This window comes from Papaver somniferum, unplaced genomic scaffold (assembly GCF_003573695.1).
Source record: "Papaver somniferum cultivar HN1 unplaced genomic scaffold, ASM357369v1 unplaced-scaffold_132, whole genome shotgun sequence".
NCBI lineage: Eukaryota > Viridiplantae > Streptophyta > Magnoliopsida > Ranunculales > Papaveraceae > Papaver > Papaver somniferum.
In genome coordinates, this window is record NW_020622381.1 from 2,147,318 (window position 1) to 2,159,793 (window position 12,476).

A 12,476-nucleotide genomic window follows, 5' to 3' on the forward strand; every position below is an offset into this window, starting at 1 on the left:
CCAAATTAAGGATTTCTTATCACCATCTTGAAGAGAATTCAATTAAGAAGAGAACGACGAAAGAATGAGGTCATTCCGATTTCGGACGAAGAAGTTACGGCCAAAACAGTCGAGACGAAAAAGCACAACTTTCGGCATTGCTAAAGCAATACCGAAAGTGGCCATATTTCGGGAAGAAAAGGTGTATTTTATACCCCAACTTTCGACAATGCAGACTGAGATAAACCTATGGGGTTCCTTTTGACGTATTAAGACTTCCAAATCAAGGAAACACGGTCCCGGATGGATTCTAATACCTAGATCTTATGAAAACGATATAAGAGGACTTCCACGACAATTAGAGGGGATCACATCTGATATTATACTTTTGTTCTTCATAAAATATTCTAGGGTTTACCCTTTTAGGGGGAAACCGGGTAATTGTGTAATTATGAGTTTCTAAACATTTGTTGATTAAGGATGAATTCAATGTTCTAGATGTGAAGTATGATTTGTTAATACAAGTGAAGTTTTAATTTATCATCGATTGTGTTTTCTATATCTAGGGTTTATGATTGATTCTTAGATTGGTTTGGATAAGCAACTGGATTAATCTATTGATCATTCTATTGCTAGTAGAAGTTATGAGATAAGTAATCGTCGATTGACTCTCTACACAAGTAGAAATCGCGAGACCTTACAGAGGGATTTTGTGGAGAAATTGCGAGTGAAGGCAACATCAGCAAGTGGACCTTGATCTAAAGGTTCAACTACTGGGATCAACCTAAATTTACAAAGCTTAAAGCGTTCGATTGGATTACACCTTGAGTGATCTACTACTTGGTGGCTCGTTGAATAGAATTTGGTAGTCGAGAACTTCCGTATCCAGTGATAAAAAGAGTTTTGGGGATAACAATGATAACTATTATTTTACGGTTGGTGATGAATGATTCTGACGGAAAATAGATAAGTATACTTATTCGATTAACGCTTGGTAACAGCGAAGGATTCCTTGATCATCCCTTTCATCATATTCTCTTTTATTCTTTTTATTTTACTTTAAACCCACCCCCCTTTCATTTTGTTTTGCTATCTAAATAACATATCAATTACACAACTCTCTGTGGGAACGATCCTTACTACCACTATATTACTAGTTAATTGGTGGGAAATATCTTGATTAATTTATTGTGGTTACGACACGAATCATCAGCTGGGATTCAGAGACGTAAGGAGCACAACTGTACCTTGATCAGTGTGAGATTAGTTAGGACTCAACTACATTCCAGTCCGAAGTTAACTTGGAGTAGGCTAGTGTCTTTAACTGCTTAATACAGTGTGGTGTTCAAATCTGGACTAGGTCCTGGTATTTTTCTGCATTTGCGATTTCCTCGTAAACAAAATTTCTAGTGTCTATGTTATTTATTTTGCGCAATATATTCGTTTATATAATTGAAATATCACAGTTTGTGCGTAAGTTCAATCAATTGTGAATCCAACCTTTGGTTGTTGATTAAATTGATTGACACTTGGATATTGGTTTTTGTTACCGTCCAAGTTATTTCTTATATTCAACCGGTATCGCAAATTCCTATTTGTTTGATTGCAGATTGAATTGAGAAATTGAGATATAACTCTTGGATATACTTTTCTTAAGATTGAGTCAGACTGTCTAGCTGATTCTCTTGAAAGTATATTGGAGTTAGTCCATACAGATTGCTAATCGAAATATTGGGTGTGGTTGTTAGACCCCCCGCTTTTTCACTTTGAGTAATATTTGTTTCCATATTCATCGCTATGGTATGTGATGACATAAGGAGTTTTCCAGAGTATACTATTGATGGGGTTTTCTAGGCTCTTTATAGCGAAAGATTAAGTAACAACTCGGGATATTAATTAAAGTACATGTATTATGATTGAAGATGATTCCTTAACCAATATTCTCATCTCACTAATTCTTTTTACTCATTCTTTGGAAGCATATTAATTAGATTATTCGTTGAAAATCCCTCATGTTATATAAGTTTTCATATACAAATAGAAACCAATCCCTCATTGTGTAACGAGCTTGTCCTTATCGTTGTACTTTAATTTATATCTTTTGGAGTGAAATAATTTGAAATAATTTTGCGTGGTTAAAACCTACCACGAATCTTAGTCATTTTCTATCTTTCATCCGTAAGTCCGATCCATGAAACATAGATGACTTATGGATTTCGTAAAGATTTCATTTCTAAACCTATACCAATTTTAACCTTAATTTATTTACTTGTCATTCAATAGTTCATTATGATTTGTGATTATATATAAATTCCAGAACTAAAATTGTTAAATAAAATATGACCGGGAGCGGATGATAGTCCTTTTGGTGGGTCCTCTTGAAAGTTAAGATATCTTTTCGAGAATTTGCCTTATTTTCATTGCACTAGCGAATTAGTAGTGATTTTTTTTATGAAAATGCAATCACATCTTAAGAGACACCGCATTTTCCTAAGACCGGCCACCGTGTACCACTTCTATCAGATTCACAACCAAAAACTATAGTCGTAAGAGGCGATTTATAAAGGAGTTGGTTACTGGAACAGATTTAGTCCTTTATTGTTTCAGGTTACGATAAGTTGTTATTATTTAGTGTGTTGAAATTCTGGATGAATCCATACGTTGTTAATTATGTTAAAAGAAAAAAATCTTCAGAAACAAATACCATAACCGATCCTTGAGGTAAGGATCGATCCCAGGACCGATCCTGACTATATCTGATTCGTTTTAATATTTTTCGATTGGTCTGTTATCTTTGGGTTTCTGCAAACATCAAGATGTACGTACATGAGTTAGACTGGGAATGTTCATAAGTGTCAACATAATGTTTGAACATGTGCTAACTCTAATATCTTATTTTTCAAGTATATTCCTTTGATACTCAAGGTAAGATACTGGGGAACTGATTTATTAATACCAATTTTGGTACCAAATTATATACTTATCGAATCCCAGAGGTTTGCATATATCTAATTGTTATATTAGTCAAATACATGAATGTGTGCTAGCTAATATTAGTTTTTATACTATGAGGGAAACCGCTTATGAGATGGAATACAATTAGTATTAGTTAATTTTGAAACTAAACATATATTGCTAATTTTAAGGATTTTCAAAATTGGTAGATCTTGTTTCCAAACAAGCATTGTTCGTAACTTTATAAATATGGAGTCTTGTATCCTTAAAACTCATCTTTTGAACACATCTCTATCGTGTGGGAAAGCGCAATTGAAAGAGATATTAGTAATTTAATTATGTGAAACATCTTGCATTTCCTTTCGTTTGAAGTCTTCTTTGGGATAAAAAAGCCTCTAAACTTATCGTTGGTGGAAGCTATATTGTTATTTTTTTCATTGTTTATACTTGTTATGAAATAATAGTATAGTTATCTTCAATAGATTAAACTTGCTTATTATGTGGTCTTTCTCTTCTGATATAAGGCCACTCAAGTTTGTTTGAAGTTTTGACTATCACAGATCTAAGTGATTCGAGACTTATAGGATAAAACTGTTGATCATTCAACGTTAACAAAATCCGTTCAGTGTGTATTGATCGATAGTGGAATCAAGTTGTTTGTAGGAGTTACTTTGACGATTCCAATTGAAGACTCGAAGACTTTTCACTTTAGTTCTGATCTTTGTATTACTTCTAGCGAACTTGATCATCTAGGATCCACAAGAGGGTTATCTTGATAGATGTAAGATTTGTAGGTTGCTTGGATCGATCTTGTTTATCAAGATTGATTATTTTGGTAATCATTGTCTTAGTTTGATTATAGATATAAACGGAAGATCCTTTAATCTACTTTATCTGATCTAAATATTGAGTCGGGTGATCTATAGGTGAGTTGGTTACTGGAACAGATTTAGTCCTTTATTGTTTCAAGCTACGTTCCAAAGGAGTTAAGTATGGAAATTTTTACATTGGTGAAGCAACTCAAGATATTGAACTTTCTCTTGGGATTGACATGCATTGGCCGAATTGATTGTAGGCGCAGAGATACTGAAAGAACTGGGTACTGAATGCATGTTATTACTTGGTTTCAACTATACGAAGTTGCGGTAGTTAATTTGTACAGTGGCTTAACTATAAGAGAATTCAAAATTGGACTAGGTCTCAGGGTTTTTCTGTCAGGTCAGATTATAGAGAGACCCAGTTGACCAGCCAAGTGGTAAAAGAGGATTTGTTATCCATTGTTTTAGAGTTGTATGTATAAGAGCATTTCCAACAAAGGGTTATAATTTTATTTTTACATGACACATAGGATTTTAGACCCCCAATTTAACTAAAACCATCTCCAACAGTAGGTTCTATAAACCAGGAGGGTTGCCATATTAAATAAAAAGGTCTTGAAGAAAATGTTAACTACATCTTCGGATGCACCTTCATGTTTTCTCTTTTAATAATTAATTCCGAGGAATAAAAATTTCTAATTGTTGGAGGTAGTTTTTAGAGATAAGATCCTAAATTTGCTCTCTGGATAGATCTCATGAATAAAAGGACTAAATAATAAATCCACATAAGATTTTTTGCACCTTGTGTTAGAGATGCTCTAAGGGAAGAGAAAGTACCGGAAAAAAAGGTGAAAATATTTTAGATCGGAGAGGAAAGAGAGCTTTAATTGTATGTGTTGTTGAGAGTTTGAGTCCATTTACTTGTAACTACCGTCAACACCTGGTGAATCACTCTCGTGGATGTAAATTTTAACACCGAAACCACGTAAAAAAATTACTTTTGTCTTTACTTGGATTGATTGATCCCTTTAGTTCCTCATATTTGACTGATCTCCACTTGAATCATCACCTAGAGATTATTGGGTTAGCTGTTGGCTTTCCAGCAGTTACAAACTCAGCTTAAATGAGAACCATAATAACATTTTCCTTTTTCGGAAAATTGAATTTATACATGTGTATTTGTCTATATACAAAATTATACTTAACGTTAGTATAGTATATATGCTTTGTTTGCATAACCCTTTTTCTTTTGGTTCACATACAAAGATAGAAAATACATCAAACGAGCATCAGACTCCAAGAGCTTCGAATGTTGATGATTCTTTCTTTTAATGTGTTAATTAATCAGATCTTCTTGTTTCTATCATTGAAGGAAGGCATCGTCTCCTAATTGATTACTCGATATAGGTTTGTGGAAGACAAAAGATTGAGGTTCTCTCTGTAATGGCTGTATGGTGTGATGTTCTTGTCTATTAGTAACCGGATTATCCCCAACCACGTTCTCGACAAAAAGCCTTCCTCGAGGTGATCTTGGTGGAGAAGCATACAAAATTGACGTTTGGAATATTTCATGTCGAAAATTTTCTTCTTCTTGGCGGAGTTTTTGTGCTCGCAATGCCGTCAAATATAAGCCTGAAGCAAGGAACACCGTGGTTAAGCCAAATACTCCAGCAGCCAAAAATAAACCTTCACGAATGACCAGGCAACTCGGTCTCGGTCTCCACCATTTCCTTAGATGACCTGATTCAACTCCGAGCCCAATCAACAATAGCACCTCTGCCACCGCAAAGCAAATCCTATAAAATTAATTTGAATATCAGTTGGGAGTTACTGTACTGTTCTTAGGATTGCTAAATTGGGTTTAAGAAATCTTACCAAGTTGTGATGAAAAAAAATCCGGCTCGCCATGTAAGACTCTTGACGGAGTTTGAATCCTGAGTACTCCAAGCAATTATAGCCGGAGGTGATGATTTACTCACAGCAATTAGCATGTAAGCATGTTCCATGACCATTGCAACGGCCAAACCAAGAAATGCGCCACAAGCACATACTAATGGTATCCTCCCACTAGCACTATATATGCATTCATATCTCTCTTCACCCTTAATATTCGAAACAACCCATGAAACCTGCACACATGGAATGTATACAGAGGTTCCTCATTTCTCAATTGTATGTCTTTAGTCTTTGATCTACGAAATTGAATACAAATTTGGAAAACTTAAAGTAAATTCATACCTGAGATCTTGTTGTTTCGGCAATGAGGCAAAGAATGAAACTACCAAGACCAAATAGAATAGACAAGAACATAAGAAAAACACCAGTTTTACTACCTAAATCAGAATACTGATTACCCGGGGCAAGATCGGCATGGGTAACTGCCATTTTCCTTTCAGAAAACGACGTCAAAGCTCAACTAATCTTCTTCAAAGACGATGAAAAACGCAAAACATGAACAGCTGAAAAAAAAAATCAATCAACTGTATGTAACAAGAGAAAAGTGAGAGTTTATAAGAAAGAATCGAATTGCTTGTGAGAAAGGGTGGTGTAAAGGTGATGTTGGTGAGTGCTGCTTAATGGACACAGATTCTTCTTGAGAGAGAGAGAGTTTTTTTTTTTTTTTTTTTTTGAGTGGTAGGTTTTTCATACACGGACTTGAGTTTGTGTTCTCAAATACTTGTCAATAAAGTCGTCATAGAGACAGACAAATTTTCTGTGAAAGCCACTTTGTGGGATCGACTATTATAGTACTAGTACTATTAAGAGCTAACTATGATTTTTTTTTTTGGTCGACTCGACATCTTTCTTTTGATGAAGATTGGGACTTTTTTTTTGATAGAATTTGAATATTAGGTAATCAATTCATTCATGGAGAAAGTAAGTTTGGGTTTGTTGGGTCCCAAATGTAGATGAAACATCACAAATATCATGTCATATGGTTTTCTTTTCTTTTACATATGTTGTGATAAAGTAATAGTGGACTTGATTGGACGGAGCAAATAGCCAAAAATATATTGTTAGTTTGATGACAAAACCATAAGAGGATTTTCATGGAAAAGTTTGGGGAGTTTGATACTTTGAACTTCCAATATGATTTTATATATATACTGGCTTATGATGTAATGCAAATACATTATGCCCATACCACGTTGTTGCGGTCCCAATTTTTATACTTCTTCCATTTGTTTATCATTCAACACACTCACTCACTATCTTTGTTAGGTCAAAATGCTATTGGATGAGAAAGTCGATCATATTATGTTGATTGTCCCGTAATTTTTTCTGAATTCAAAACTGTTCAGTAATGGTGCAAGTATCATTTTTCTTTTGCTAAATGGTCGCATAATCTCTTTGAAGCTCAGTTTACAAAGAAAGGATTGTCCACTGCTTATTCAAGACAACTTAGATAAGAAAAAAATATATAAAAAAGTAAGTGGCCCTAAGCGCTATCCTAATTGTGATTAGTGATATAATGCATGCCAAATTTTCTAAATCAGTGCAAGACTGCAAGTTCTAAAGGACAACAAGACAATGTTTTTCTAAAAGCAGAGAAAAAAATGAAATAAAGGGAGAAAAGACTGAGAGGAGGAATAGCAAGTAAAGAACAATTCTAGGCTAGAAAAAGATGAGGCAAAGAATAATACCATTACTTTTCATTTTCTTTTGATAACCTTTATTTCTTGACATTACCAGACTGCTCTTCGGGTACCCCCAAATGGCGTTAATGGGGTTCAAGACAGTGTTAAGTGGAGCAAATCCATGACGGAGCCACTGTACCAACCCCACGAGGCTGAAGCTTGTGAAGCGAAGAATATCGTATTCATACGCTGTGATAAGAACTCATCCATGGAAGTAGAAGGAGATTATAAATATAAATGATGTCTTTTAACATGAGGTTATCAACAGGATAACTATATTTACACGGACTACATATAACTTGAGATTCAGCTTCAACTTAATACAAAAATTACAAATGACTAGAACAAATTTAGGTGGAACTTCAAACAACCTAAATCTGAGGGATTAAGTTTAATCACCTAGTCACAAAAAGACCTATATCACAATAGAACGCGAAAAAAAGATAAAAGATTCACACAGAAACAAATGAATTGAAAGAAATTAGATAAAGCTACTTGGAGGTTATCACTTCAAAACATTTAGATGGAACTCCGAATTCTCCTTTCTAAAGTTTGAGTGCGGTCGCTAACTTCAAAGGTTCAATATTCTTGCTGCAGACGAGCTGCAGTGCAGTGATGGCGTGTACAGTGACTTGTTTTTTTTCTGACAAAGGAACCTAACAAAAGCTTTTATCTTGAACCATCCTATCCTGCTGGAATTCCTATTTATGTTGAGGGTCGCGTCAGGCATATACGAGAGATAATCATATCCTATGTCCATCCCATGATCCCACGTATTTGGAAAACACATTGGTGTTTGAACATGAGAGAAGTTGAAATCTCCTGCAAAATGCTCATTTGTGACTGCATGACCTGATGATTCACCTGTCATGAAATTGTTGCTGTGGATTGTAACACACTCCGTAGTTCGGTGATGACCTGGTGCTGCAATAGTAACATCTTTGTGCTGACAGTGATCTTCGTAGGCCAAACCTAGACGAGTTACAGGTTGAACTGCAAGAGATTTAACAGATACAAACGGAATATGAGAATCAGAAAATGCATTGGTGAACTCTGTAACTTAATCTGTTTAGCTCTAAGGTTGAACATGCCGATAGATTGGATACAGACAAACAGGAACATTTTCAGGAAACAATCATCTGATGGGGAAATCAACTGTGATCTCTGCACCATATGTAGTATTTTAACATTGAATCTAGTGATCTATTGAGTAAGTGAGGTGTTCTGTAACGCATTTTACCTTGATTGGTGGTTTGGAAGTTTGGAAGCAACAAATCCAGGGCTGGTTCCGGATTGGCAGCTGATTCAATTGGTAGGGCGATTGGATGGACATGTGCACGCATCCAATCGATTTCAACGATTTCATTCTGGTGGTCATACGCATACCGCTTCATAGCCTCAACCAAGATCTGCATATTCAAATAATTGGAGAAAATACACACCATTTGAGAATAGAATAAGGATTTGGAATGATAAAGAATACAGGGGTAAACTAAAGCAGACTATGGGAGAAAATACACACCATTTGAGATGGAGGGATATTAGCTAGAGGTATATAACTCCGGCCACCATCAAATGATGCCCCAGTAAGATCATAGAATGAATTGAAAAAGAGGCGACACTCTTGTCCAGCAGCATGCACAAAAGTCCTGTTGTCTGGAGGACAAGTTTTGGCATGTCGGATGATGGCTTCCCATGTCTTACTTGCCGTACCATTGTCAAATGCCTATAGATAAAAATGAACAGAAGATATTACTATCTATCTAACCAATTAAATTGATGGGGAAAAAAGAAAAGGAAAAAAAGAGAGAGTTCCCATGCCATGGACATAAAAGAAGTACCTTGAGAAGGGCAGAAGAATCAGTAAAAAAAAGCCTCAAGAAGTTTTCGACTGTTAATATTCCCATGTCAGCCAGGCGTTGATGAAAAACACCATCTTTCCTTATCTTCTTCAATCGCCAAACCTCGTCACATGGCCATGGAGGAAAGTGTTTCTGGTAACCTGAATAACAAAAATAATGTTTAGCCTCAGAACAGTAGGCATGGGTTTCAGCGAGAACCAAAGAACTTCAATTTAAGTTGACAATGTTTTTATTATATTTACATCATAATTCACTCAGTATGTGTACATTCTATGATGTAACTTTAGTTGCCAAAAAAAAAAAGAACTTGCCTTGTCCCCGGTGATCCCGTACTACAAATGATCCAGTTCTTGCTTCTCTAATCCTATCAGTATTGAAGGGTTGGACCACTCGAGCCCCCAGCCTGAATTTCCCACTCCTTACCCAGCTGGAGTTGTCAGTTACAGTGATGTCGGATAGAAGGCCGCTCCCATTGACGAGGTTGACACACACTTCTCCAATAACCAAGGGCCTTTTGCCCTCTCTTGCTCGTTTGATAGACTCATCAAATTGCTTTTCCGACCAATCTTCTTGTTCGTCTGTACCGAAGTCACCATCAAGTGCAAAAATCTCGATCTTGAGAGAGGACAGAGGCCCAGTTCTCACTACATTTAGATCACCATCCAGAATAACCACCTGGAGTGGTACACTTCCGTCTGCTAAAACTCTAGCACCCGTGAAGTGCAACTTGGGTAAGTTATTCACAAACTGCAACCTAAAGCCTCTTGGTCGTGATGCTTGAATTTGATTGACAGGAGGTCTACAACAAAGTTCATAAGAAAACAGACTGAGGACAGGAATGGAAAATATCAAATCTAAGAACAAGCGCATGCAATGAAAGATCTTTGTCACTAGACAAGCCCATCCATGGGCCTCATAGACGACATAACACTGACCTTTGAGATGATAGTGAACATGATGGAAACCGACAATCCAGTTCCTCCCGCAACTGGAAAATGCAAAATGTACAAAGATTAAAACATATACAAAAGGTTAATTCAGAGCTTAAGACACTAATAACAAAACTAGTGACTCGTTAAGATATCTATCAAAAAAAGGGGAAAGCTACGCCCGAGATTTATGTTCGTATGTAATGATAAGGCTGTGCAAAAATGACACAAACACAGCAAAGCATTTTACTGACATAGTAGCACAGATTAAGGTGAGAAAGGAAGAATTATAAGCATATGGAAAGCAGGCTAACATGTAAAACTCCATAAACACAGTAGCAATCTAATAGAAAACAACCAAACCTAGGACTAACAGACCTCAGACAAATACTTTCAGCAGGATTTAACACATTCCAGGTGTGCCAGATAGAACAAAGATAACCCGGCTACAAACTATCCCAAGGATCAAATTTCATAACATACCAATCTTTATATGCTCAAAAAGATGCCTTATAATACCATTTAAGATGCATAAATTCCTTAAACATGAGAAAATAAGACTAACTCTGCAAAATTACAAACCCGCATATAGCAAAAGCATAAAAGTAACTCAAATAGATCTTCAACTCAACTAATTAAGCATTGAAAATAAAAGAAGCTATACTCATATCTTACCACTTTCCGGAAACAATTTACCAGCGCTCCCACGAACTCCTCGACAACCAGTTCTCCTCTCAAAGCCCTACCAAACAAGAGAAACCCACATTCAGAAAATCACCAAAACATACAAATTGCAGCAAAAACAAACAAAATTTCAAGTATTAAACTCTTTATCTACCAAAACCCACGTAATGGAAACGTCTCAAAACACATGAACTACAACAAAACGCAACAAACACCAAGCTTTTAACTACACAGAAGAGTAGACAAAACACGAAGAACAACAAAATGAAAACAAATTTCATCAAATTAATGTAAAGTTGTAAACAATCAACTTACGATTCAAGAGTGTTGTGTGGTCGCTTTGATTCACGGGCGTCATCATCTGATTCTTCATCATAATGCCTTTTTGTTACCATCAAAACCAAATCAAAAATTCCCTCCTATAACTAGTTATAATATCAAAAATCAAAAAGAAAACTGCTAAAAAGAAAACTGCTTATCCAATTATGAACAACACAACAACAACAATAATAACAGCAACTGAAATAGGGTTTAACTGTATCGCAGCAAATTCAAGGAAATTTCAGGAATCGGAACAGAGACGCTATTTTTTTTTTAAAAATAAAAACACCCACTTTTAGCTTTTCCTATTTGATTTGATTTGGATTATATAGAGATGGATGAACAGTAGAATTGTGGAAAATAGAAAAAAAATTACGCGTTCTTCTTCAGAGTCAGTCAGGAAACTGCGAAGAACAAGGGAACGCGTTTGCAATTCGTCACTTGACGAATTGAATATGACATATGACTCGGAGCAAAAATTTGATTTCAATATATAATTAGAAAATCGTTGAATCTTGACAAAATTCACCCCCAAAAAATAAGCCCAAAATCTATAAAATCCAAAACCCTAACGACTCTGCAGAAGAAGAAGTCAGTCTACTCTAGATTCTCTCTTCCACTAGGGAATGTACGGTCTACATCTTAGCCTTACGAATTATAAGATTTTTTCCCGCTATTTTTTTTGGTTTTTTAATTACACGTAAAAATTAAAAGTTAGGGCACGTAATAATGCGATAAATTGTAACTTTTTGCCAATTTTTTTTAACTTTTAGTCAGTCACTTTAACAATACAAAATAAGCGCTTTTCACTCACTTGTCACTGGAGTCGCTTACTTGTGTCAGTAATTAGAAACTTACTTATTCTGAAAGTGCTTACTTATTCAGTCAATTTTTCAGACAATGTGTTCATCGCAGAAACATATAAAAAGGACAAATTTGACTTTTTCTGTACTCGTAACTTGATTGGGTTTTTCACGAAACGCATTACAAGTTAATTAGATTTTCGTACTTCAACTGCATCACAGCAGCTACATTTCTGTCGTTGGAGTTATTCGATGATGTCGTTCCTTTCTCTCTAATTTTGAATTTAGCTGTTTTAGAAATTAGATTAGACAAGCATTACCTTTCTCAACTTCCAACTTCTTCTTGTGATAAGCACTTTTTCAACTTTATCAATTTAGACAAGTTAATTAATGGTTAACCATGAATTCTGATAATCAGCAGATTTTAAGAATAATTGGTTCAATATCGACGGTTGTTTCCGAGAATGTTACTCCAGGTAGCAAGTCA

At 35.6% G+C, this 12,476-nt stretch overlaps 2 protein-coding genes across 2 annotated transcripts; both read right to left on the minus strand.

Annotated features, from left to right (window-relative positions):
* Nucleotides 1-4,871: 4,871 nt before the first annotated feature.
* On the minus strand, nt 4,872-6,362 carry LOC113332704. Its single transcript, XM_026579223.1, has 3 exons — nt 5,991-6,362; nt 5,628-5,881; nt 4,872-5,548 (listed from the first exon to the last, which is right to left on the minus strand). Exons 1-3 carry the CDS (start codon nt 6,135-6,137, stop codon nt 5,116-5,118), a joined length of 834 nt encoding a protein of 277 aa, XP_026435008.1. The 5' UTR covers nt 6,138-6,362; the 3' UTR covers nt 4,872-5,115.
* A 1,253-nt stretch (nt 6,363-7,615) lies between these two features.
* LOC113333304 (calmodulin-binding protein 60 A-like) lies at nt 7,616-11,735 on the minus strand. The gene is made up of 8 exons (XM_026579815.1): nt 11,181-11,735; nt 10,857-10,923; nt 10,188-10,240; nt 9,564-10,051; nt 9,232-9,392; nt 8,913-9,116; nt 8,631-8,799; nt 7,616-8,383 (listed from the first exon to the last, which is right to left on the minus strand). Exons 1-8 carry the CDS (start codon nt 11,258-11,260, stop codon nt 7,962-7,964), a joined length of 1,644 nt encoding a protein of 547 aa, XP_026435600.1. The 5' UTR covers nt 11,261-11,735; the 3' UTR covers nt 7,616-7,961.
* Nucleotides 11,736-12,476: the final 741 nt, after the last annotated feature.

What these genes read in the sequence shown, in the direction of transcription:
- LOC113332704 (XM_026579223.1), bottom strand. Translation starts at nt 6,137, where the DNA reads ATGGCAGTTACCCATGCCGATCTTGCCCCGGGTAATCAGTATTCTGAT. An exon ending in CCGAAACAACAAGATCTCAG is followed by an intron (nt 5,882 to 5,990) that starts GTATGAATTTAC and finishes CCATGTGTGCAG; the next exon opens with GTTTCATGGGTTGTTTCGAA. An exon ending in TTTTTTTTCATCACAACTTG is followed by an intron (nt 5,549 to 5,627) that starts GTAAGATTTCTT and finishes TTAATTTTATAG; the next exon opens with GATTTGCTTTGCGGTGGCAG.
- LOC113333304 (XM_026579815.1), bottom strand. Translation starts at nt 11,260, where the DNA reads ATGGTAACAAAAAGGCATTATGATGAAGAATCAGATGATGACGCCCGT. An exon ending in TGTTCACTATCATCTCAAAG is followed by an intron (nt 10,052 to 10,187) that starts GTCAGTGTTATG and finishes ACTTTGTTGTAG; the next exon opens with ACCTCCTGTCAATCAAATTC. An exon ending in ACGGGATCACCGGGGACAAG is followed by an intron (nt 9,393 to 9,563) that starts GCAAGTTCTTTT and finishes TTTGTTATTCAG; the next exon opens with GTTACCAGAAACACTTTCCT.